Genomic DNA, 26734 nt, shown 5'->3' with positions numbered 1-26734 from the left:
GGTGCTTTTGGTGCTTGGACGGGGTGCTCTGCACATTATTAAAGGCCGTAGGGCCACAGGGCACTCGTGGGTTGGTGTATCGATGCTGGCATGCGTGCTCTCCCTATGCATAACATCTGCATGTGTTCCTCAAAGAACAGGTCCTGGATCGTAGTGTAAATATCAGTGTTGTATAAATAATGCTCCCTACCGGCTGTATGTTTAGTTTGAGGATGCTTTCCGCGATTCGGTTATCCTGTGGGTGTGTTTCTGTTAGGAGAAGGGTGCAATGTCGCAGGGGGACATATTTACTCATTTGTGAACATCTGTAAAACTGTCGCACTCAGGGTTGAGTTAATAGTAGAGGGAACTACATCTGAGTGCCACACTAAAGTAGGTAAAAATTTATCGGGTCGGGTCGGGTCGCCCCGAGGGAGAGAAGGGTGCAATGTTGCGGATATGGGATTTGCATCCATCCATATCCGCTTGTAAATATTCCCCTATTTCCTCAATACTTCCCAACTATCCCCTATCCCCCATTCCCTAGTCCCATTTTCTGTAAACAACACTCTGTAGACCCGACCTTCCCTTATTTCCCCCATTAAATGTCGTGCCCAGGTTCACCGCATCTCATGTAAGACAACTATAGGACATCTTGCTAGTTTTTTTTTTGTTTTTTTTTGTATACAAGATCGAGGCTCGTGAAAGAGCGAACATTAATCACACAGAAAGACAAACCGACACATAAAACATATAACATCGGGAGCGGTAGACAAGATGGGGAGAGAGGGGAAAGGACACAAACACAACATTTGAGAGCAGGGACCGAGAGACATGGAGACATCGAGAGATCTGAGAGAGGGCGAGGGCTTTGGGGGGGGGGGGGGCATGGGAAGGGGGCGGTGGGAGAGGTATAAAACATATGGACACTGCCAGGACTTCCAGGAAAGAAGTTGGAATTTCAAACAAGGTGGATCTGGGGTGAATTAGCGGGGGTAGAAAAGATCAAGGTTTTGGATGGGGGAAGATAAGAGATGGTGGTGAACAGCTGTTTTAAAGACCTGGAGGGAGGAGTGGGATTGAAGGGAGTGAGGGAGTTTGTTCCAGAGGCGGGAGAAAAGAGGAATGAAAGAGTGAAGGTGAGCAGAGAGCCGAGATTTCGGCAGTTTAACCATCAGAGGGTTGCTGGCAGATCTTGTGCGACCTGTAGGAATATTTGGGGGACAGAGCACAGAGAGAGCTGGGGGTGCAAGGCCGGAGAGGAGTCGGTAGAAGACAGAAAGACCACCTACCTGCCTGCGGTGAGTGAGTGAAAGGCCCTCAGAGATAGCTTCATCGAGGGAGATTCCAATAATTCTGAAAGCTTTGGTTTCAACAGCGTGAAGCCGAGCTAGGTGTGAGGCAGGAGCACCGGCCCATAGGGGAGAACAGTATTCCATTGAGCTGCGGATGAAAGCCTTGTATGTGGTGAGGAGCTCAGGTGTGCCGAGGAAGGACTTCGCACGACGGAGGATGCCCAGTCGGCGACTGGCTTTGGAGGCCAGCTTGGAAATGTGGTTTTCCCAAGAAAGATCATGGCAGATAGTGAGACCCAAAATCTTGAGCGACAGAACTTCTTGGAGAGGATTGTTGAGAAAGTAGATGGGAGGGTTGTCCAGTCGATCTTTTCGGAGAGACATAGTAAGAGTGTGAGATTTGTCAGGATTGAAAGACATGTTCCACTTGTTTGACCAGTCTGTGATTTTGTCCAGGTCTTCAGAGAGTGAGGAGGCAGCAGACTGCCGATCTGAGGGAAGAGGAATGGAGCGGCAGAGAGTGGAGTCATCAGCAAAGAGATAGAGAGGATTTTCGAGAGAGTCAGAGAGATCATTCATGAAGACCAGAAAAAGCACGGGGCCCAGAACACTGCCTTGGGGAACTCCAGCCTGAACAGGAAGAGGAGATGAGAGAAACCCATTCAGGGCCACACCTTGACGACGACTAGAGAGGAAGTCCGCCAGCCATGCGTGGAGATTTCCATGGATACCAAAGGAGGAGAGTTTGGTGAGCAGAGCGGGGTGCCAGACCGTGTCGAAGGCACGTGATATGTCGAGGGAGACAGCTCTAATTTCCTGTTTGGCATTGAGGACCTCCATCCATTGTTGAGACAGCAGAAGCAGCATGTCCAGAGTAGAGTGACCTGGTCTGAAACCAAATTGATGATCAGAGATCAAGCCATTGGAGAAGAGGAAAGATTTCATATCCGAAGCAATGATGGATTCCATGACTTTGCTGATAATTGGGAGAAGGCTGATTGGTCTGTAGTTGCTAGGATCTGTTTTTGCACCTTTTTTGTGCAAAGCGGTGATGTTGGCTGATTTCCAAGCAGATGGCAGTTGACCTTGAGCAAAAGAGAGGGTGAAGAGAACAGAGAGAGGGTGAGATAGAGCAGCAGAGCAGGATTTTAGGACTCGTGGGCTGATGCCGTCGGGTCCAGTTGCAGAATCAGAGTCGAGGGTTGACAGAAACTTTTCCACCTTGTCAGGAGGAAAGGACACGGAATCCAGGAGCAGCAGGGTACGACTGGGTATGGTGGGTACAGAGAGGGATGGGTTTGGGACACAAGATTTAGAGGCAAACACAGAGTTGAGGCATTCAGCTTTTTCACGTGCGGAGTCAGCTGTGTAGCCGTTTGAGGTAAGGGAGGGGATGGAGGGGGAACAAACACCAGAAACGGATTTGACCAGACGCCACCAGGATTTGGAAGAGGGAGACAGATAAGAGAGTTCGGTCTTGAGAACGGAGAGATATTGTTTCCTGGCTCTCCTGAGGGTGGACACACACTTGTTTCGGGCTTTGTGAAAGGAAATGAGATTTCCTTCCGTTGGATTTGCTTTCCAGGAGACGAAGGCAAGTTGTTTCTGGGCAACAGCCTCACCACAAGATTCCGTGTACCATGGACGGGAGGAAGGGTATGACAACTGAAGATGAGATGGGATAAATCTGTGCATGAGAGAGAGCAATTTACTTTGGAAGAATTCCCAGGATGAGTTGATGTCAGAGGTGGTAGAGATGGGAGACCAGTCCAGATGATTGATGGCTGCTTGAAGACCGTGCCAGTTGGCCTGAGTGAAATGCCAGACTCGTCGACGCTGAGCAGGCTCCCTGAGGATGGTCAGAGAGATGTCCACTTTAACAAGGACATGATCAGATGATCCGATCGGAGCAGAAGAAGAGCAGCAGACATTTTCAGGGAAGTTAGTCATAACCAAGTCCAGAAGAGAAGATGTTCCGTTGACTGAGATCCGGGTCGGGAAATTGACAGATTGTGTCAGTCCCAGTGAGTCGCAGAAGTCCTTTGCTGAAGAGCCATGGCTGGTGAGAGAGGTACCCACACCCAGCCAACTGGCATGTGACAATTGAAATCACCACATATGAGGAAGAGAGAGTTGGGATGAGTCGATAGAAGTTGGTCCATATCATCAGACAGCGAGATGTAGATGGAGTCATCACTGTTTGGTGGACGGTACAACACACATATGAACAAGAGGTGGGAGCGAAGGGGAAGCCGTAGCCAGAGGTATTCCTGGGGGTGAGGTGGAGAGAGGGCGAGTGAGGAAGAGAGTTTTTGATAAAGATAGCAACCCCGCCTCCAGGACGAGGCTCAGGTCTATCATACCGGAGGAGGGAGTAGCCCGGGAGAGATACTATGGAATCAGAGACATCATAAAGGAGGAAAGTTTCTGTTAAGCAGATCACGTCTGGTTTGACAGAAGCAACCTGTATGGAGAGATCAGTTAAGTTTGAACGAAGGCCCCGGATGTTTGAGGTCCATACCGTTAATGAAGAGGAAGGGGGAGCATCAGATACAGAACAGGGGGGAGGAGGGGTAGGGTAAGATGTGGAAGAGGTGGAAGAGATAGGGAGAGCTGTTGAAGGTGTGTCAGAGATTTCAGAATAGCTCGGAGAAAGGGAAGGATGGGGCGGACAAAAGGTTTGATGGTGATTGGGTGAGCCACAATGAGGTGTTATTTGAGGAGGGGGAAGAGCGAGGCAGAAGGTTGGGGGAGATGGAGGTGAGAGTTTGAAGGGGGAAGAAGCGGGGAGGACGCTTTGAGGAGGGGGAGTGAGAGGGGGGAAATTGAGAAGCAATGAGGGTGGGGAGATTTGAAGGGGAGGGGTGAGGGGGGAGTTTGGGAGGGAAGGGACAAGGGGAGGGATTTGAAAGGGATGGGATATGGGGGAGATTTGGAGGGGAGGGGTGAGGCAGGAGTCTAGGAGGGGAGGGGCGAGGGGGCGTCTTGGCGGGGAGGGGTGAGGGGGTAGTTTAGGAGGGAGGGGGCAAGGGGGGAGATTTGAAAGGGATGGGGAAGATTTGGAGGGGAGGGGTGATGGGGAAGATTTGGAGGGGAGGGGTTATGGGGAAGATTTGGAGGGGAGGGGTGAGATTGGATTTTTGAAAGTGTACGATTTATGGGAAACGAACATTTATTGCAAAATGAGTTTCTTGTGACCTTCGAGTTAAAAATACGTTTAAGGACGCTGGATGGAGGATGGAGTGCAGGAGAGTTTAGGGAATGTAGAAAAAAGGCACTATAGGAGATGGATATTTTTTTTGGGATGAATTGATTTGGTGAGCAAGTCGAAAGCAGCCTTTTAAAGAAGAAGAAGAAAAAGGTGTTATAAAATATGACGGAATACATAACTTGAGGGGAAAGTGTAAACATTGAAGGTTAATGAGTGAAAACTATCTGGGGAAATGGGGGAGAAACACGTGGTCGAAGAACGAACGAACGAATAAGAATGAATAAACGAATGAGAACAGCGAAGGAAATGTTTTTTTTTTTTTTTTTTTGAGTTGAGATTTACACAAGGAAGTAGGCTATGGGTGAAAAGCCTGGGAATACAGAGAACGAAAGTTATTGGATCACAAACGACGGACCGCTGAGAGAAAAACAAAGCCTCAAGGTTGTACAGTGCACACTGTACAAGGCCTCAAGACACGACACGGCAAACAGACGATCAATTTATGAAAGATAAACACCGAGAAACAACCAAAGTTGCACACAATAACTTCACACACCGAAAGATAAATACAGTTTCGACAAAATACAATTGTGAACAGACTTAACTTCGAAAAACGTGGAGACCGTGTGGAGCTTCGAAAATCCCTCCCACCGTCTCCGAGATCTCGCGAGATCTCCCAATTCTCCCAATCGAGATCTCCTCCCCTCCTAGACTATTCTTAGTCTATGTCAGTTAAGGACTCGTTTCCATTAATTCTGACCCTTCGTTGCACCAGAATGTGATTGTATGGCACCGTTAGGAAGTTTAGGACCTCCCAATACCTCCCCGCAGCTCTTCCTCACGGTTCAGCAACAACAACAACAACAGCAGCAACAGCAGCGGCGGGCGCGGGAAGTGCGCGTCCTCACTCCGGCTTGGTTGGTAGGGGGTGTTGGGAGGGCATCAGGCCTTCCCAACGAGCCACCATCGAACATGTGCTCGACGGGGTTACCAAATAGGGGCTCCCTGTCAGCTCCTCGTCAAGGGCGGAGCCCGGTAACCCCCGCACCCAATGGAAGCGGCGGACCGGCCCCAGTGGGGCGGAGCCAACCAGCCGAGGGCGTGTCACTCCCCGCTGAGCATGCGCAGGGAGAGGGAGGTGACGTCAGATGCGCGCTGAGCTTGAAGCAAGCAAGACCACCTCCGAGCGCTGTGAGGCCTCCCCGCATCTTCTGGACTGGACCGTGCTTTATCCTGTCCCCCGAGCCAAGGTGCACCTTGTGCCATCGAACTACCTGTCCCTCCCTGCCATCAATCCCTGTGTAAGTCAGCCTTGTTCCGTTTGTCTGTGGTCTGTCCGGGAATATATATGATTGTATTTAAGTGCCCATCTCTTCTGTGTCTTTTACCTCACTCTGCCGTGTAATCTACCCCCTTTTCTCCACCACTGTAATTATACCCTCCTCCGGAGGTCTTGAGAACTGTACCCCTTGCGTCGTTTCCTCTTTCCCAGTCGTCGTGTCCTTTCCATCATTGATTTGGCATAGCGCGATTTGGTCAACGTCTGGGTGAATCGGGTGAGTTGGGGAAGAATCGGGGGAACTGTTAGGTCGCGGCAATACCACCGCTCGGTAAATAACATCTAAACCGCGTCCGTAACAATATCATTGCATATGGATGCCAAATACAAAAGAAATGCGAATAGAAGCTGCGTATGTGAGCATGGACATCTTCTTCTGCTCTAGCTATGTACTTTACAGTTCAAGATGGACGGATAGGTGAAGATTTTGATTAAGATCCGAATACTAGAATTTTAAGTGAGTTTTCACTATTGAGTGATAGGGCTAAAAACAGAAATATATAACATAATATCTCAAAGAGTTGTGGATGGATTCGGACAAAACTTGGTGGACTGTTTCGGTGTGTGACAAGGACGAATTGACTCGATTTTGGTGAAAATTCGAAATCGGATATGAGAATATTTTTTCAAGTGATTCGGCACCATTGAGAGATGGGGCCAAAAAACGACATAGCACGATATTTCAAAAAGTTGTGGATGAGGTATGACAAAACTAAGTGGGTGAGTTGGGTAGGCGACAATAACAAGCCGATTAGATTTTGGTTCAGGTCCGCATCCAGATTCGACCCATCAGTGGAATACAAAACAAACTGTTCAGCCTGGCGGAGGTATGCGCTCTACAGAGTTCCGTTCTAGTAATAGCTTTATCAGTACTCCCTTGAGAAATGTGAATGTACTTATCCTCATACATCATAGGTTTCTTCCATGATGACGTCCACTCCTGCATAATCAGATGCATATGGCTGCCGAAGCAGTTTCTTGACTATTGGGCACAATCCCGGTCGGGACATCACTCTGACACAGGATACTCAAATGGCTCATTCATCCCAGTAAGTTGGTACTCATTTTGCTGACCTCGGAAGGATGACAGGCTGAGTCAACCCCACCTGGTGTTAAATCGACGACCGGCCAGGATTTGAACTCAGGACCCTACAATCCTAAGCCAGCCCCCTAACCATTAAGCCAACACCAGGCATAGGTTTCTTCTAAATCTAAAAACAATTGCCTCAAAAAAGAAAACGGTTTTTCTGCCTCTGCGCAAACATGTTTCTTCTATTTTTGCCAGAAGAAATGAAGACAAATTTGCTTAATTAGTCCCCCCAAAGTTTCGTTATTTTTCATTCTTTATGCCAACGCTAAATATGTTTTTTAAATCTCTGAAATTTTGTCAAACCATTAAAATTATCATGTACATACTTCCAGCACTCCTTGCTTGCTTCCAGCAAATAATTTCAACTCAATTTCAAATTCACATTATGTATCACATTATATATTACCTTTCTGCACATGCACGATTAAGATGAATTCAGACATAGTACTGTAAAACGGCACGTTTGTTTTCCGATTCATGTTCCGATTTGTGTTCATAATATAACATTCAATTTAAACGAGTTGTTCCTCGATCATAAACTGATGTTTACAGACAGACAGACGATCATAAACTGATATTTATTCATCTAGCGGTTCATTTAAGCAATGCCGTCGTACCTTAGTCTCCCGTCCCATCATGTATTCAAATAACACTTTCCGTAGATACGCAACTTCTGTCGGCTCGGGCTCCTTTGGATCTCCTCCAACTCCAGTTGCTGCGGCTGCAGCTGCGGCTACCATCCCTGCATGAATGCAAGAAGGTACAGGAAGTTCAAGATGGTTAGCGAGCCTCACAACTGGCTAAATCAGGATATGCAGAAGGGGCAGTGGAGCAAGGGGGAGGTTCACAATCTCCTGAACAATGTTGATGTGGGGAAAAAGGAAGGGGGGCAGCACAAGAGAGTCGATGATGGTAATGTTGTCCAACAATGTTGTAATTATGAGGCTGGTACATATAATCAAATGTCCAATAAGGTACAAATTCAGGCCTTCATTCGCAGCTTGATGGAGTATTGCTCTCCCCTTTGGGCTGGCTCTCCTGCTTCACACCTTGCCCTTCTTGATGCCATGGAAAGCAAGGCCATTAAAATCATTGGGATCTCCTGTGACTAAGCTGAGTGTCTATACCTGTTACTTCCCATTGCAGGCAGATTGGTGGCTCTCTGTACTCTATCATATCCTTTTGGTCTTGCACCCTCTGCCCTCTCTTGGCTCTATCCTTCCCAGATTTCTGCAGGGCACATCTGATCTGGCAGTAACCCTCTTCTTGTTAAACTCCAAAAATCCAGGCTCACTGCTCATCTCAACTCATTTGTTTATTTTTTTTTCTCACCTGTGCAACCATCTTCCCGTCTGTTCATTCCCATTCTTCCCTCCAGGGCTTCAAGACAGCTGTTCAACACTACCTCAGGTCATCCACCATCCATACTCATGATCTCTTCTCCCCCAAATGACCGCATTCCCAAGCACTCCATTCTAGCTGGTGATTGCGATTTTTCTCCTCTCCCTCACCTCTTTTCGTTTGTTAGTTGTTGGTTGGTTCGTTCCTTTTCTGTTTCATCCCCACTTTCCCCTTCCTCTCCTTGATGTGTTTCATTCAGTTTGTGTGTAGCTAGTTTACCCCCATGTGTCCTTCTTCCCTTTGCGTAACCCTCCCTCGGCGGTGTATCCGTGGTGTCTGGCACGGGACCGCATAGCAAGTCGGCGGGAGCCCGTAACTCCCGCCCATACATAAGCAACGCTGGACTGCATGCGGTGGCTCCGTGCTGGCTGGTTCGGTAGGCCATTAACAAGTACGGGAGATGTTCATCCCAGTCATCCTGACGGGTGGTGGTGAACAATGCCAGTTGTTGTATCAATGTTCGATTGAACCTTTCCACCATCCCGTCAGATTGTGGCCGCAAGTGTCCATCTTCCCTTTGCTCTCTTCCCTTTGCTTCCCTTTGCTTTGCTTCTTCCCTTTCCCTTCCCTTTGCTATCGCTTTGTGGGGAAAAATGGCCTCAAAACGGTGTTTTTTGTCCTTCTTCCCCTCCCCTTTATCTCATTCTCACTTCTACTCTGCTGTTGGTGTTTCTCTCTCTTACCCTTTCCATTTTGTTCGCTTCCCTTCTGCTCTAGCTATTCCACAAGCCTCAATCATGTATACATATATATATATATATATACATAGTCGTGGCCAAAAATATTGGCTCCCTTGTACTTTTTTCAAATAATGCACCATTCCTTCCAGAAATTTTTTTGAAATTTTTTCATATATTTTGGTATCCACATATGTATTTCTTTGGTCTGCAGTGGAACAAAACAAAAAAAGCTGAAAAAATTACTTTATCTAAGCTTATTCCACACAGATATCCTAAAATGGACCGGACAATATTATTGGGACAATTTAGAAGTTGTTAGAAATAATTAGATTTCAAGCAGGTGATTCTCATTTACTTTGGAATTGACCTCACCTGTGGAGAGTTGCAGGTGCTGCAATATTAAAATCACTCACTCAACCAGTTTGAACAGAGAAAAGGAGAAGTTCTGCTGTTTTGTGTCACTTTGTACCGCAATGAGCATGGAGAAAAGAAAGAAAACCAGGGAATTGTCTGAGGAGGTCAGACACAAGATTGTAGCCAAGCATGGACAATCTCAAGGCTACAAGACCATCTCAAGAGACCTTGATGTTCCTGTGTCCACCATACGCAATGTTATCAGGAAGTTTAAGGCCCATGGCACTGTAGCCAACCTCCCTGTCTGTGGCTGCAAGAGAAGATTTGATCGAAGATTGGAGCGAAGGATTGTTCAAATGGTGGAGAAAGCACCTCGATCAACTGCCAAACAGAATAAAGCTGAGCTTCAGACACAAGGTACGACAGTTTCTACTCGCACCATCCATCGCAAACTCAATGAAAGAGGGTTCTATAGTAGGAGACCCAGGAGGACCCCACTGCTGAGAGAGACCCAAAACACACCTGAACAAGCCAAAATCCTTCTGGGAGAATGTCCTGTGGACAGATGAGACCAAATTGGAGCTTTTTGGTCAAGCACATAATCTCTATGTTTACAGAAAACAAAATGAAGCCTTCAAAGAAAAGAACACCTTCCCTACAGTCAAACATGAGGAGGTTCAGTGACGTTTTAGGGTTGCTGTGCTGCCTCTGGTACTGGGTGCCCTGCATGTGTGTATGGCATCATGAAATCAGGAGATTGCTAAGGCATTTTGGAGCGCAATGTTCAACCCAGTGTCAGAAAGCTGGGTCTCCATCAAAGGTCATGGGTCTTGCAGCAAGTCAATGACCCCAAGCACACTTTTTAAAAAAACACACAAGAATGGTTCAAGACAAAATGCTAGACTGTTCAGAAGTGGCCAGCAATGACTCCAGATCTAAATTCCATTGAACACCTGTGGGGGTGGGGGGGGGGGGGGGGATCTTAAAACAGCAGTTGGGAGAAGGCACCCTTCAAATTCAAATCTGGGAGAACTGGAGCAGTTTGCACAAGAGGTGGGCCAAACCGCCAGTAGAAAGGCGTAGGAAGCTCATTCATGGCTATAAGAAGTGCTTGATGACAGTTATTTTGTCCAAAGGCTGTGCTACCAAATATTAAGTCTTGGTGTCAATAATTTTGTCAATGCCATTTATTTTTATTTTCTGATTTAAAAGGATATATTAAGTTCTGAATCAAAAACAAAGGTTCTATAATATCAATAGTGAAATAAAGAATTGTGGAGACAAAATACTTTTGTCAATTTCAATTTATTTTTAGAGAAAATTGTGAGTTATTTGAAAAAGGTGCAAGGGTGCCAATATTTTTGGCCACGACTGTATGTATATATATATATATATATATATATATATATACAGTAATGCCCCGGCCTACGTCATTAATTGGTTCCATAAGCCGTGACGAAACTCGGTTTTTGACGTAAACCGGGCGTAATGTCTTAAACATGCCTTAAAATGAAGACAAACACCGTAATTCGTAAAACTAGAGTAAATAACTGGAGAAGGCTGCGGCTTCACCCTGAATCTTTGCCACTCCCCGTCGGGAGTCCCTCCGTTGTTTTCTATCGGTCAGGTCTTCTCCTCGAACGGGGTGACCGGCACGGAGGTATCGACCGTGAGCTGGCTTGTGTGCCGAGTGGCTCTGCGGCCCGCTTCACCACGGCGTGCTTTACCCAACGTGTCCGAGCAGTTTCACCGGTGGTCGTGTCGTGTCATCTGTGACGAACGAACGAGCTCAGGGTTCCGTGAACACGGCCGCCCCGGGGATCGACGCTCACCTCCGAGTCGTAGGCGTGCCCCGTCTTTCTTCGAGCGGCCGAAGTTGCTTGCTTCTTTATTTTTGGACGATGCAATATACGCAGAAACGACGACGTACAGGCAGGCATTTGCAAATACATGCACACGTCGATCGGTTATTTACAAGGATATGCATCAAGGGTATTGTTACGTGGTCCCCTCGGTGACTACCTGGTCTCGGTGACCCCCGGACCGTGAGAGGACCTTCGCCAGAAAGTAGTATTATATATGCGCTTTCGCAACGCAATCCCTATGAATTCCACCCAAGAGAAACTGATGTTCAATGATATATTTCCAGGGTAAGGATATCATACAATTTCAAGGATACAATCACGGATATATTCCCCGAGCAATCAACAACAAACAACCATCAACAATTCCCAATCCACAATCAATTCCCTATATGATTAAGATGGCCATCTTATATATGTGTGTCCCCTTTTTGTACTCACGACCCCCTTTTGGTCTCTGCCCCTCACAATGTCTCTGGGCCCCTCCTGACCAAGATGATGGTCGGCGTCGCCGCACTCGGGCGGTTGAACGAACCCCGGGTGGACGTGTTTCCACCGGGCAGGTATCGTATCAGGCACCCCGGCTGCAGCCCCTCGTGGCCACGCGAAGCGGGTACGGGAAAGCAAGCCCAAAAGCCCCACGCCGCTTGCAACGCGTGTTAGGCCCCAACGTGCGACCCGTACGCGTCTTTTTAGACGGTGCCGCGAACGGTGCCAGACGCGGGGTCGATGCACGGCCCCACGTCAACTTGACGTCTCCACCGGGTAGGTACACGTCCCGGTAACTCCTCTCGCCAGACGGGCTTCGGAACGCCGCTTTTCCACGCGGCGCAAGGTCGATCCCACCTTTCGTCCGAGCGGGGCGAGGAAGAAGAATACTCGTCGCTTTTTTTCCTCGTGTCTTTTCCTCTTCCGTTTCCGGTCACTTCCGTTTCCGGACACTTTTCAGAAGGGCTCCTGACCCTCCAACCACAACAACCCTTAATCTACTACACATGGATAAGCAAAGACCTGAATGGTAATTCACATACATTCACCTAAATATGTAACACTCCCCCCCCTTCAAGAAAGAAAGTTTGAACCCAGTGAAAACTTTCTTTGCCGGCCAATTTGGAGAAACAAACCAGATAACTCAACCCCCCCCCCCACATTATCAGTTCCCCCCCGGGCACAGTTATCACTTAAAAATAAAGCAACCAAAATTTCACCACAACCCCCCCAGATTGCTCACTCTGGACTAAGCACCAGCAACGACATTGTCCCTGCCCTTTACATGTTCAATTTCCCGTTGGACTCCTGCCAAGCCAAACTCCATCTCATGACCCTCTGACTTTGACCGTCAGTTTCTTGTGAATGAAGGTTAAGGGGTTGATCAAAGATCCAAAGTTAAGCAACTCGATAGCACTTTTTCCGGGAGACCAAGCCGAGTATTCACTACATGGATGCCTTTAGGAACGTGGAGTTCACGGTTAGTCCGTGCAGGAAAGTTCTCTACATGGGCGCCTTGAGGAACGTGGAGTTCACGGTTAGTCCGTGCATGAAAGTTCACTACATGGACGCCTTTAGGAACGGCGTTCACGGTTAATCCGTGTAGGAATCTTGGCTCGACGGCTCCGCCGCATTCAGTGCTTCAACTTCTCAGAACTTCCCTAATAATTATGGTGGGACCACTTGTCCCTGTAGTCCCATGAATAGCGGTCTCCTTCTCGGCCACTACTTTGACAATCCTTCCTTCGGGAGCTGCTGTAACTCAGGGAGCCTCCATAATAATATTGATTGCGGCCACCACCAAAACTACCGCCCAGTTGTCCTCTCCTGTAGACCTCTCGACGCCTACGAAATGCCTTCCCTACTGTTATGGTCCGACCCTCCAAATCCTTGCCATTCCAATTCTTCTCTGCCTCTCTGGCGTCTTTTGTGCTGGCAAACGTGACAAAGCCGAACCCTCTTGACTGTTGCGTTTCCCTGTCTCTTACCAACCGCACTTCCACCAGCGGCCCATATCTGTTGAAGACAGAGGTCAGAACTTCTTCCTCTGTTTTGAAGTTCAGTCCCCCTACAAATAACTTGGCACTTTTGTCGCCATCCCGAGCTGGTGTGGTGTTATTTTCCCTGCTGGGCTCTTTACCAACCCTCAGGTTACCATAAACTTGACCCCCGGCCAAATCATTCCCGATAACCACAGAGACACCCTCTACAGGAAGCGTGGCTTGTAAACCGACGGTGACCGGTCCTGACACCAAATCGGACTCCAAATGGATGACATGAAGTGGAGCACTAACACCGCCCCCGATCCCCTGTAAACGAACACTATCCCCCGTTGCCGTCTCCTCGGACCATGGCAAAATGCCTTCAAGCATTAAAGATTGATGTGCCCCTGTGTCCCTCAATATCCTAACCGGTCTCCGGATAGTCGAGGCTCCATCCCGTGACACAAACCCCTCTGAAATAAATGGTTGGTAACCCTTTTGATGGCGATTTCTCACAATGGCCATTGCATTTGGAGTCGTAATAGTCGGACTCCGCTCTGGGTCTTCCCTTTTCATGCGGTAACAACTGGACATCAAGTGTCCCGGTTTCTTGCAAAAAGCGCAAGTAGGCCCGGAGGAAAAACTCGTGGTCTGCCTCGGGCCCCCCGAACTATAAGTTTGTCTTGGGCCCGCCTCCCTCTGATTTCGAACAGGTGGGGTATCCGCGTTGTCCCCATAATCCTCTCGAGGCCGCCGCCATGTATGGTCGTTCTCCGCACCTGCTGTTCCCCACCTCCCCTGCGGAGATCTAGGCGAGGAGTTAGGTTCGTGGACCCCTATTCGGTGGGTTAAGGCATAATCATCTGCCATGGTGGCTGCGTCCCACAACTTTGGTACTTTCTTTTCCTGCAGGTACACTTTGATGTCCTCGTGGACACACTGCTGGAATTCCTCCACCAGGATCAAGTCACGCAATGTTTCGAAGTCTTTCCCGACTCCTTTTGACTCACACCACCGATCAAACATGTTTTCTTTCACTCTGGCAAACTCCACATGGGTCTCACTCTCCCTCTTCCTGGCATTCCTGAATTTTTGCCTGTAAGCTTCCGGAACCAACTCATAGGCTTTGAGGATGTGTTTCTTCAGTACCTCATAATCTGCACATTGGTCCATTGGTAGCGCCGAATAAATCTCTTGAGCTTTTCCCACCAGCACACTTTGCACTAGTATGGTCCAGGCCTCCTCCGGCCAGTTTAATTGTCGAGCCACTTTCTCAAAGTGTGGAAATAATTTCGCGACTTCCTTTTCACTGAACGGTGGAACCAGCCTCACATGTCTGCCCACATCCCAGGTTTTCTGGTTAGGTGTCGACCCCGTCAGCAAGGGTGGTGCCTCTCCCCGTTCTCTCATTAACTCCAGCTCCTTGAATTTAATTCCTTGCTGAAGCTCCATGTCACGTTCCTTTAATTCCCTTTCTGCTTTTCTCTCCTCTGCTTCGAGTTCCCTTGCAGCTCTCCTCTCCTCTGCTTGTTTCTCTTCTCTCCTCTCTTCTGCTTTCCTTTCTTCTTCTTTTAACCTTTCCTGGAGTTCTCGTTCCACTCTCCTTTCCTCTGCTTGTTTCTCTTCTCTCCTCTCTTCTGCTTTCCTTTCTTCTTCTGCTCTTTCCTTTTCTGCTTTCCTTTCCTCTTCTTTTAACCTTTCCTGGAGTTCTCGTTCCACTCTCCTTTCCTCTGCTTGTTTCTCTTCTCTCCTCGCTTCTGCTTTCCTTTCTTCTTCTTTGATCCGTTCCTGGCTCCGTAATTGCAACTCCAGTTTCCGGAGCTCAACGTCTTCTGGTTCTTCGGGTAGCCACTCCCAGGCTAACTCGTCCCATGTTCCTAATCCCACCATAGATTGTATCACCGTGGCCTGCAACTCTGCCTTCCTCAAATTAGTTCGGACCTCCAAGTTAAAATGTTTGGCCAATTTCAAGAGGTCCGACTTTAGTAACGCTCGGAACTGTGCCTCACTCGGTGTTACCGCAAAGTTCTGTGCCACAAACGCCATGGTGACTATCGTTAACACCTGTTAACCTTCACCCAAGACTTTACCCCAATTTCCCCAAAAACTTTCCAATTACTACTTAATTAATAAATTTTAATTAATAAAAATATTATTTTATTATTTTATACAATTTTAGATCCCGGACGTAGACCCAATTGCGAATCCGCAAATCGTAATTTGGACGAGCCCCCAATTCTGTTACGTGGTCCCCTCGGTGACTACCTGGTCTCGGTGACCCCCGGACCGTGAGAGGACCTTCGCCAGAAAGTAGTATTATATATGCGCTTTCGCAACGCAATCCCTATGAATTCCACCCAAGAGAAACTGATGTTCAATGATATATTTCCAGGGTAAGGATATCATACAATTTCAAGGATACAATCACGGATATATTCCCCGAGCAATCAACAACAAACAACCATCAACAATTCCCAATCCACAATCAATTCCCTATATGATTAAGATGGCCATCTTATATATGTGTGTCCCCTTTTTGTACTCACGACCCCCTTTTGGTCTCTGCCCCTCACAATGTCTCTGGGCCCCTCCTGACCAAGATGATGGTCGGCGTCGCCGCACTCGGGCGGTTGAACGAACCCCGGGTGGACGTGTTTCCACCGGGCAGGTATCGTATCAGGCACCCCGGCTGCAGCCCCTCGTGGCCACGCGAAGCGGGTACGGGAAAGCAAGCCCAAAAGCCCCACGCCGCTTGCAACGCGTGTTAGGCCCCAACGTGCGACCCGTACGCGTCTTTTTAGACGGTGCCGCGAACGGTGCCAGACGCGGGGTCGATGCACGGCCCCACGTCAACTTGACGTCTCCACCGGGTAGGTACACGTCCCGGTAACTCCTCTCGCCAGACGGGCTTCGGAACGCCGCTTTTCCACGCGGCGCAAGGTCGATCCCACCTTTCGTCCGAGCGGGGCGAGGAAGAAGAATACTCGTCGCTTTTTTTCCTCGTGTCTTTTCCTCTTCCGTTTCCGGTCACTTCCGTTTCCGGACACTTTTCAGAAGGGCTCCTGACCCTCCAACCACAACAACCCTTAATCTACTACACATGGATAAGCAAAGACCTGAATGGTAATTCACATACATTCACCTAAATATGTAACAGTATCTACTTGGTATATCTATGACAAAAGTGCAGCCGCACAGCTCAGGGTTCCTGCACACTCCCCTCAACAAAGGATATGGGTCCATGGGTGGGGAGGAAAGACAAAGCAGAGGTTAGCGGGGGAGAAGGGCGCAAGGGTACACGTCAAAACAGGGTAATGCAACATGAGGGGCGCGGGAGAGCGAGCGGAGAAAGCTCGTCCCTAGCCGTTCGTCACCCCCCATCCCCATGTCAACATACACTACCCTTGCCCCTCCCCGTATTTAAACTTTACAAATTCCGTCTTTACCGTCTTGTCTCTTCTATCCCCCTTTATGCCAAATTCGTTTCCAATCCCTCCCAAGAAGGAAGAGATGGAATAAACACAATGTCTCACCCACGTCATGATGCGTCTTTCACTCCAAATCATCTGCAAAACCTGGTGTGGAGTCCTGTGACCTTGGTGAGTGGATGTGGATGGTGCAAAGAGATTTCATCCTAACTATCCTTCTAATTGACATTAACTCTTTAAACTACCTGGGGTCTTGCCCTGCCAATCAATTAGCCTCTTTACACTATGTGGTTCAAAAACCAATTCCCATTGACCCACCCTGTGGTGCCCTACCAAATTTGGGGTCTCACTCCCCCCTTTTTTCTATCTGTGCGTTTGGGGTCTAAAGGTGGTTTACTCCCCCCTTTTTTCTATCTGTGCCTTCGCACAATTTCGGGGCTGGGTCGTGTGGCTCTACCAGCAGGTCCTACTAACCTGCGCACCTCCGCCACTGAAGTCGCCACCCGAGCTTGCCTAGCTCCTTCAACTACCCTAACTCGGGGAAGGCCCTCCTGGCTCTCTCACCCCTCTGATGCCCTCTCTGGCATTGGGCTACCCGGGTCCTCTCTTAGGATCCTCGGGCCCCACTGAACTCTACACTGAACGCTACCTGGCTCCCAGAGCCTACCTGCGGCCTCACCTGGCCGACAGACTACCAGTGGTGGAGTGCCCATTTAACCATACTCACTAATTAAGCCCACACGCCCAGCCATTCCACTCACTCATGCACCCCTCAAAGCAACAACTTGCTACTCCCTGCACCACAGATGTCAATTTCCAAACAATTTACCTACTCCCTCTACCGAACTTTAAACTACCCTCCCTGGGTATTTGTGAAGGGGTCCATCCTCCCCCATCCACTCCTTCGCACCATGCACTCCACACCACTCAATCCACACTACTCACTCCACACACCATTTATTCCCACACACCAAGTATTCTCACCATTTATCCACTTGCACCCCATGCAAGTCAATCACTCAACACCATTACACATGTCCTCAATACACCACTCATACACTTTCTCCGGTCATCCCAGACCATTGCCTCATTTCACCAAGTTCAACGATAACCAGATTGTCACACACACAACCATTTTCGACCAATGCCTCATTTCACCAAGCCCAAGAGGCACCCACAATTACACACACACAGCATCATCTAACTAACTACTTCCCTCTAATACTTGTGCTTTCCCTGTCTTCCCTTATACTAAGCACTTCCCTCGTCATTAACATCCTTCTAATCTGACTACGTCCCCTCTACCTGTATCAATGTCTCTACTTAAATCTCGGTCTCCTATTGTCATCCTTCAAAATCCCTAACAATATCCTAGCCCGCCCTCGGCTAGTTCACACTGCCAAACCCCATAAATCTACTGCTCCTTTGCCCCAACGTGAGGGATGGTAGAGCTACCATCCCTCTACATCGGACACTATCTCCCACTATCACCCCCCAGTCCTCTCGCACTATGAGCCCCCGTCATTGGAGGTACTGGGTCCTCCCTATATATATATATATATATATATATATACAAACGTATACTGTACGTCCGAGCCGGCATCGTCATGTTTCGCCGTTGCCACGTTACATTGGTTGTTTTACACAGTAAAGGAACCTTTACACAGTAAAGGAATAATCACAAAAATACCAGCGAAAGGCAAAGCAAGCACGCGACCGCAGCACAGGACAAAATGCATATGGCGTTGCCTTTGTTTTGAATGAGAACCAGCAGCTACGCGTACGTATACTGTACGTACATTTTTTTTTTTAATGTGCTTTTTATTGTATTTTAAATTGTTTCGATCGTTAAAACATCAACGTTAAAACAACGATCAACGATCGTTAAAACGTCCAATAATTGTTTAAATTGTTAAATTTTTTTCACGTCCGTAGGAGTGACGTAAAGTCGCACATAATGATGTTCGCTGAACTGAAATTTACTCTAGAAAAGTGGCGTAAAGTCGGATTTGACGGAGGTCGAAATGGCGTAAAACGGGATATGACTATATATATATATATATATATATATATATATATATATATATATATATATATATATATATATATATATATATATATATATATATATATATATATATATATATATATATATATATATATATATATATATATATATATATATATATATATACATACATATATATATATATACATACATATATATATATATATATATATACATACATATATATATATATATATATATATATATATATATATATATATATATATATATATATAGTTGTGGATATGAGGATTGTGTTTTTTTTATTGTTTTATTGTGGACCCTCCTTCCTCCAGTTGTGTATAAAGGTCAAAAGGGCGTCCCGTAATTAGGTCATAAACAATCATGTTTAGCCAATCATAGATTTCCTGCTTGTTGGTAGTTATTTCCTTATTCTGTGTATTAGGCTAAGGATTTGTCTTCCATTAATTGACTCCATTGCACCGAATTCAAATAGATAGATCCCCTTTCAAGCCCCATTCCCAAAGCCTCAATTGCCAACTGCATTCGCCGCAGCTATTGGGCGGTTTTCACCGCGACTCCATTAGCCACGAGGTAGGCTTGGAGAAGAAGGGGGAGGAGCCGCGGAATCCTGGGCGTGCCCGCCCATCGTCATCAAGGGTGGAGCCAGAGGGCCCGTGCCGACCAATCAGGGCCGAGGCGAGCTCACCAATGGGCGTGTTCTAGACGCCGGCGGCTTGATCGCCGGCGGTTATAAAAAGCGCGCGCAGAAGCCTTTGACACAAGTGCCAAGAAAGAGTTGGAACAAGTGCCAAGAAAGAGTTGGAACAAGTGCCAAGAAAGAGTTGGAACAAGTGCCAAGAAAGAGTTGGAACAAGTGCCAAGAAAGAGTTGGAACAAGCGCCAAGAAAGAGTTGGAAGAAGTGCCAAGAAAGAGTTGGAAGAAGTGCCAAGAGAGAGTTGCAAGAAGTGCCAAGAAAGAGTTGCACCAAGGTTCCAAGAAAGGTTGCGTCAGAGATACGGCAGATGCGTGACCTAACTGAGTTCTGCAGAGAGCCGCTTCAACCAGCCCCGTTTCAACCAGCCGCGTGAAGCCCTGACGGGGCAGCGAGTGACCCTGCCGGTGTGCGGTGTAAAGCCGAATACAAGGAGCTGCCGGCTCCTCGCTTCCCGCCCGGAGTGGACCTGCTCGCTGTGCCCTGTGATCCCACCTGCTCATCCCTCCAAACGATTCCTGTCCTTCCATCCTTTTGTGTACGTGAGTTTGTTTTGTGTGTTCTGTCCTGGGTAATAAGTTAAGCCTGTTTAGTTAAGCTAGAATTTTCACTGTGTCCTTCTGGTCCGTCCCTCTTTCTGCTTTATTTTATTATCCTTCCTCCTCCTTGGTTTCTTTTGATTGTACATAGCAAATAAATCATATTCATATTTCAAACCCTTTTCGTCTTCTTCTTCTTCACATCCGTGTCGTCTTTGTCTTTTCCCTCATTGAATATCTGTGGCACGATTTGGCCCACGTTTAAGGAATCGGGTCTTAGTCATTGTTAACAGTTCGGGCCGCGGCCGCCATCCGCTCGGCAAATCAACACCTTATCCGCGGTCCGTAACTATATATATATATTTGCGGTTTTGTGAATAAAGAGTGGCCCCCTCGAAGGTAGTCGCACCACAATATGTAGCCTCGCTGTAGCTTAGTTATTTCTTCGTAAATGTAAGCGTAGTCCTTTCCTGTGTTAGTTTTGCGTTGAGCAGGCCAGTAAGGGTAGGCCTCAATTGGACTAGAATGCCATGTGCTCGGCCTGGAACAAGTCTGGCAAGGCCGAAGGGAGGAGCTGCAGGGGGAGTGGCCGGTAAGCCGCGAGCAGCCAATCGGTGCTCGAGGGGAGTGGCTCACAATGGCAACAAGAGGAGGGGCTTGGAACATTCGGGTAGGACCGGGGAGGGGCTATATAAAACCCTGCCTCAAGCCCCAGCAGAGGGAAACGAGAACGCATGAGGACAAGAGAGAGCCGAAGTCAGAGATCGTCAGAACCGCAGCAGACCGAGTGGATTGAATTGTTTGTAATAGCCTCGTTGTACAGGAACTCTCCCCGTGCCCTGTGCCCTGCGCTCCGTGGCTGTATCGATCGCGCGGTGTGGAGACGATCCATCCCGGAGCCACCTACGCCGATGACCCTCCTACCTGGGCTCCCTGCATACGTGCCGTGAACACCCGAGGGCCACGCCGGGCGAGCTGTCCGGGAGCAACCGACGGCAAGGCGCGTTTGGCGCGCGAACTTCCTTCCTTCTTTTTCCCCACGTGAGTGAGTGGGCCCTTTGTCTGGGCATAAGTTAAAACTGCTTAAGTGCCTGCTCTGTGTCTCTTCACCTGTAGAGCTGTAAATAAACCGTGTACTTCCTCTTATTTGATCGTTCCCGTCATTTCACAATTGGCTTAGCATCGCACGAACAGACCGCTCGAATCGGGTTCAATAAAAGGTAACGGCACGAGTCACGTGATACGTACACCGCTCAGGCATATTTGATTAGTGTGGCTTGTGCGAGGTCCGGTCCCCGTTTTCGTGGCAGCGTGGGTACCAAAGGTACGTGCGGCGTCGACCCAATACCCTTTTCCACGCTCGCTGCGGGAGTGGCGATTCGGCCTCGTGGACACGAAGACCCGAGGGGGAAAAGGGGCTTAACCCCCCCACCCCCTCTGTATGTCGACGGGCTTTGGAAGATCCGCAACAATATATATACAGTGCATTCAGAAAGTATTCAGACCCCTTCACTTTTTTCACATTTTGTTATGTTGCAGCCTTATGCTGAAATCATTTAAATTCATTTTTTCCATTATCAATCTACAGTCAATACCCCATAATGACAAAGAGAAAACAGGATTTTAGAAAGTTTTGCGAATTTATTAAAAAGAAAAAAACTGAAATATCACATTGACATAAGTATTCAGACCCTTTGCTATGACACTTGAAATTTAGCTCAGGTGCCTCCCATTTCTTTTGATCATCTTTGAGATGTTTCTACACCTTGATTGGAGTCCACCTGTGGTAAATTCAACTGATTGGACATGATTTGGAAAGGCACACACCTGTCTATATAAGGTCTCACAGCTGACAATGCATATCAGAGCAAAAACCAAGCCACGAGGTCGAAGGAACTGCCTGCAGAGTTCAGAGACAGGATTGTGTCGAGGCACAGATTTGGGGAAGCCTACAAAAAATGTCTGCTGCATTGAAGGTTCCCAAGAGCACAGTGGCCTCCATCTATCTATAATTCCAGTAATCTCTGTCTGTACGTTTGTACGTTTGTACGTTTGTACGTTTGTCTGTGACCGCTGTTTCTCGACAACCACGGGTCCGATATACTTTTAACTTGCCAGGTATATTGCTGGGGACCCGAGGATGTGCCTTTTCAAGGTTTCATATTAATCGGACAATTACTTACCGAGCTATGTCCAAAAAACGATTCAACCAATCAGAGAGCAGCGAACGATCGCGTGTGCCGAACGTGGCGGGCACACTCTGCCTCGGATGGCACATTTGACAGCGTATTCATTTATTTCACGTTTGCAAACTATGTTGGCGCTATGTTGGCGTTAAACGATGTTTTAAAACTAATAAAAACGAATTTGCGATTCATTCGCTTTCCTGCGCGTTTGTGTACGCGATGGCGATTTCTTTACCAAACTCCGGAAGCCGTTCGCTTTGGACCGAACCATTTCATGTAAATAGAGGGGGGGGATTGTCACCACTCGCAAGCCGTTCGCTTTGGACCAAACCATTTCATGTAAATAGAGGGGGGGGATATAATTTTAGATATAGATATAGTACGGGCATGCCCTAGTAATTCTAAATTGAAAGAAGTTTGGAACAACCAGGACTCTTCCTAGAGCTGGCCGCCCGGCCAAACTGAGCAATCGGGGGAGAAGTAATAGAGGTGACCAAGAACCCGATGGTCACTCTGGCTGAACTCCAGAGATCCTGTGTGGAGATGGGAGAAACTTCCAGAAGGACAACCATCACTGCAACACTCCACCGATCTGGGCTTTATGGCAGAGTGGCTAGACGGAAGCCTCTCATCAGTGAAAGACACATGAAAGCCCACAGAATCTTGTTTCTCACAGTCTGAGAGTCCTTCAGGTGCTTTTTTGCAAACTCCAAGCGGGCGAGATTACGGCTGGCTCAATAGCGCATTGGGCTGTTGACGTGTAATCAATGGAGGTCCGTGGTTCGAGCCCCGTATTGAGTCAGAATTTTTTCACACTTAGCCCCTCACAGGAATTTGATTCCTGTTTATACAACAACAACAACATGCATTTTAAAGGCCATTTTCCCTACCAGAGCAGGGGTTATAGCCTTGCGGTCCCCATGACAATCTTCTCCATTTTGCCCTATTTTCTGCATCTCTCCTTGTTAACCCCCTTGCCCGCATTTCTTCTTCCACCATCTTTAGCCAAGTCTTTCTCTGTCTTCCCCGTCCTCCACTTCCTTCTACATTCATTTCCATCACTCTTCTCAACCAGTCACTTTCATCCTTCCTCAACACATGACCAAACCATCTCAACCTGTTCCTCTTCACAGCATCAATCACAGGCTCTATTCCCATCATCTTTCGCAATTCATCATTTGTCTTCCTCTCTCTCAACGATACTCCGCACAGCCGTCGAACCATTCGCATTTCCACCCTTTCCAACCTTCGTTGCTGCTCTACGTTCATTACCCATGTCTCTCTCCCATAAATCATAACACTTCTCACACATGCAGCATACACCTTTCCCTTCAGCTTCAACGACACTCCCCTCATCATCAGCACGCCACTCAGTTCCCGAAACTTCTTCCATGCACATCTCACTCTCGCAACCGTTGCCGAGTCTGATCCACCTTCTGCATTCATCATGTCACCGAGGTAGCAAAATGTTTTCACACCTTCCAGCTTCACGCCGTCTCCAAGATCCAACTCAACATTTCCTCCATCTGCAGCTCCCTCTGTGCACACTTTACATTTGAATGTAGCTGCCACACTGGTAAATGACCCTCTCAGACCACTACATTTTTGATGAACCCACTCAGCGCACATTGTACATTGAATGGAGTTCACTCCGACACCCTTCCTACACACAGCACAGGGCCACTTCCCAGTTCTTTCCACCTCACCACATGCTTTACCACTTGCCATCACCTTCGTCTTTCCGATATTCACCTTCAGACCTTTTGTCTCCATACATTCCTTCCACTTGTTCATCTTTTCCTTCAGTCCATCCATACTTTCTGCAATCAACACCAGATCATCTGCAGACAACAACTCCCATGGTAAACCCTCCTTTACGTTCTGAGCCAGCACCTCCATCACAGCTACAAATAGTAGTGGACTTAGTACCGACCCCTGATGCACTCCCACCTTCACCTCAAACTTCACCTGTTTATAAAAATATATATTATATACAGTAAAACTTCCTCCAACGTGGGGGATACATTCTGGGATAACCTCGTGTTGGAGGAATTCGCGTTGGAGCAATCATTAAACGTATGGGGAAATTGGGGATATGTTCCAGGCTCCCAAAAAACTGACCCTAAAACAGCCTTTCCTGCTTTTTTTTTTTACGTTATTTGTATGGAATTGTGCAGCATTATTAAATATACATTAAAATAAGTGTTAGTTTTCTAATAGTACTGTATTATTGCAAAATAACACCTTAATGTGAGGTCGTTGTTGGAGGTTTGGGTGATGATTTGCTGGTGGATGGTGTTGAAGTGCTGGTGGAAGGGGTTGAATTGCTGCTGGTAGCTGTTGAAGTAGGCCAAAAGAATTGTGTTATCAGCACTTGCTTTGCCTTCTGTTTTAACTCCCTGTGAAGTTCTGTGTATGGATTTAAAGCTGACTCTATGACCCACTTGAACTTCACGCTTCTTTCCACAAAAGGATCTATCCTTACAGAAATTTATTGGGCAGTTTTTGTTGCCTTGAAGAGCTCCTCCAGCAGTTTGGTGGTTAATTCTGCCTTTTCTGGCTCTTCATCATATTCTTCATTGTCTTCTTCATGAGATGTCTGGGTCACAAGTTCTTCAAGTTCTTCAGTGGACAGTTTATATATATGAATGATCGCTTTAAGGCCATTTTCCCCGCTAGAGCGGGGGTTAGCCTTGCGGGCCCCATGACAATCATGGTTCCCTGTTTGAGGCAATGTTTTTATGGCCGGATGTCCGCTAGTCCGGTAGTATTTCAACATACAGCTATTTGATCTTCATTTCAACAATATTGATAGATAAAGGTGATATAACATAACAAATATCATGAAACATTTACATTTTGTAGTCCATTGTATAACTTAAATAAACAAAAATGCAAATTTCGCATGTGGAAAAAGTAAGTACACCCTTGGCTCTAATAGGTGGTATTGCCCCCTTTGGCAGAAACAACCTCAAGTAGGCATTTCTTATAACTGTCTTCCAGTCTCTGACATCGACTGGGAGAAATTTTTGCCCACTCCTCAATGCAGAATTATTTCAGCTGTGCAATGTTTGAAGGGTTTCTTGCATGCACAGCTCGTGTCAAATCCGCCCACAACATCTCAACATCTCGAAATCCCCCCACAACATCTTTTTGACTGTTCAAAAATCAAAACTTTACATGGGGTGTACTTACTTTTTCACATGACTGTACATATATATATATATATATATATATATATATATATATATATATATATATATATATATATATATATATATATATATATGTATGTATATACATATATATATATATATATATATATATACACATGCACACACACACACACACACACACACACACACACACACACAGCACACACACACACACACACACACACACACACGGACCCCGCTATTCGTGGAATCCACGTATTTGTGGTTGATAAAATTCAACATGTTTCTCTATTAGCGGACAATGTCCCGCGCAAATTCGTGGGTTATTTTCTTTTTCACGGCCATGTTCCGCAAAATCGGGGTTCCCCCCCCCCCCCCCCCTTTCCACGGCCATGTTTTGTGAATTCGTGGTTTTTCAGGGGCGCAAAAAAAAAATCATCAGCCACTAGCTTGACACGTTTATAAAACCCATCTTTCACCAAGCATGTATAAAGCAGCTGGACATAAGCAGAAAAACATCTTCTCTGAGCCGCAAGCAAGACCTGCTGCGTGATATGCGTTTTCCTGGCTTTTGTGGCCGCAGATTTTAGCTGGACTATAATCGAGAGCTTCGCGGGATATCCCACCAGATGTGTAAACAAGTCAACTCCATGAATTATACATTGCAAACGCTTCATTAAATTGATTACAGTTTGCAATTTACGGTAAAGCATCATCAGATATGTTACACAATGAAAACGCTTCGGGGGATGTTCCATCAGCGATGAAACAAAGTCATCCTCCGTGAATTATAGAATGCAAATGCTTCATTAAATCTATTACTGTGCAGTGTTGAAATTATCAGATAGGCTCAATACCCATAATGCTCGCAATCCTACATATAGTACAGACTGTCCTCAATCTCAATAATTGTTCTCATCCCGTTGCTTTGACCTGTGTTTTTGACTTGCTCTGCTCATTGTTCAATTATGGCTGCCAAGTGCAAGACCAGTGCCGGAGATGCATCGACTACCAAGAGGCAGAATAAAGTCATGAGCCTTAGCCAGAAATTGGAGCTGCTCGACCGGCTTTCGAGAGGAGAGTGTGTGGCCTCTGTGGGCAGGCATTATGGCGTCAACTAATCCACCGTTCGCTACATACGGAAGAACGAGAAGGTGATTCGTGACAGTATTTCAGCGAGCGCTGTATCGAGTACGAAGGTGGTCACCCATGTCCGGGATGTCCACATAGAAAAGATGGAGAAGGCTCTCAGCATATGGATCGAGGACACCGTGCAGAAAAGTATGCCTTTAAGTGGACCTCTCATTCGCGAAAAGGCCAAACAAACTTACGATCATCTGTCTGGCGCGGGTGGTGCCAGCACGAGTGATGCACCGAGCAATGGTGATACAAGCAGCGCGACTTCATTCATTGCAAGCAGGGGATGGTTCAATCGTTTCCATGAGCGGTACTATCTCAAAATTGTGAAGCTCTCAGGAG

General features: G+C 47.1%; 2 protein-coding genes across 2 annotated transcripts in view; one reads left to right on the top strand and one right to left on the bottom strand.

The window, feature by feature from the left end:
* The window catches only part of LOC137434082 (uncharacterized), a 96227-nt gene that overhangs the window by 14596 nt on the left and 54897 nt on the right, over positions 1–26734 (bottom strand). The window contains exon 17 of the mRNA XM_068126737.2: positions 7532–7656. Coding sequence (XP_067982838.2) covers positions 7532–7656 — 125 coding nt within the window. The remainder of the gene's footprint in view (positions 1–7531; positions 7657–26734) is intronic.
* The window catches only part of MOB4 (MOB family member 4, phocein), a 456882-nt gene continuing 437089 nt past the window's right edge, over positions 6942–26734 (top strand). Inside the window, exon 1 of the mRNA XM_068126759.2 lies at positions 6942–6945. The gene's annotated coding sequence lies outside the window, so the exon portion shown is untranslated. The remainder of the gene's footprint in view (positions 6946–26734) is intronic.

The sequence above is a fragment of the Myxine glutinosa genome, chromosome 10, assembly GCF_964187855.1.
Source record: "Myxine glutinosa chromosome 10, kmMyxGlut1.1, whole genome shotgun sequence".
NCBI lineage: Eukaryota > Metazoa > Chordata > Myxini > Myxiniformes > Myxinidae > Myxine > Myxine glutinosa.
Note: the sequence above shows the minus strand (reverse complement) of the source record. Positions and strands in the feature narration are given on the sequence as shown.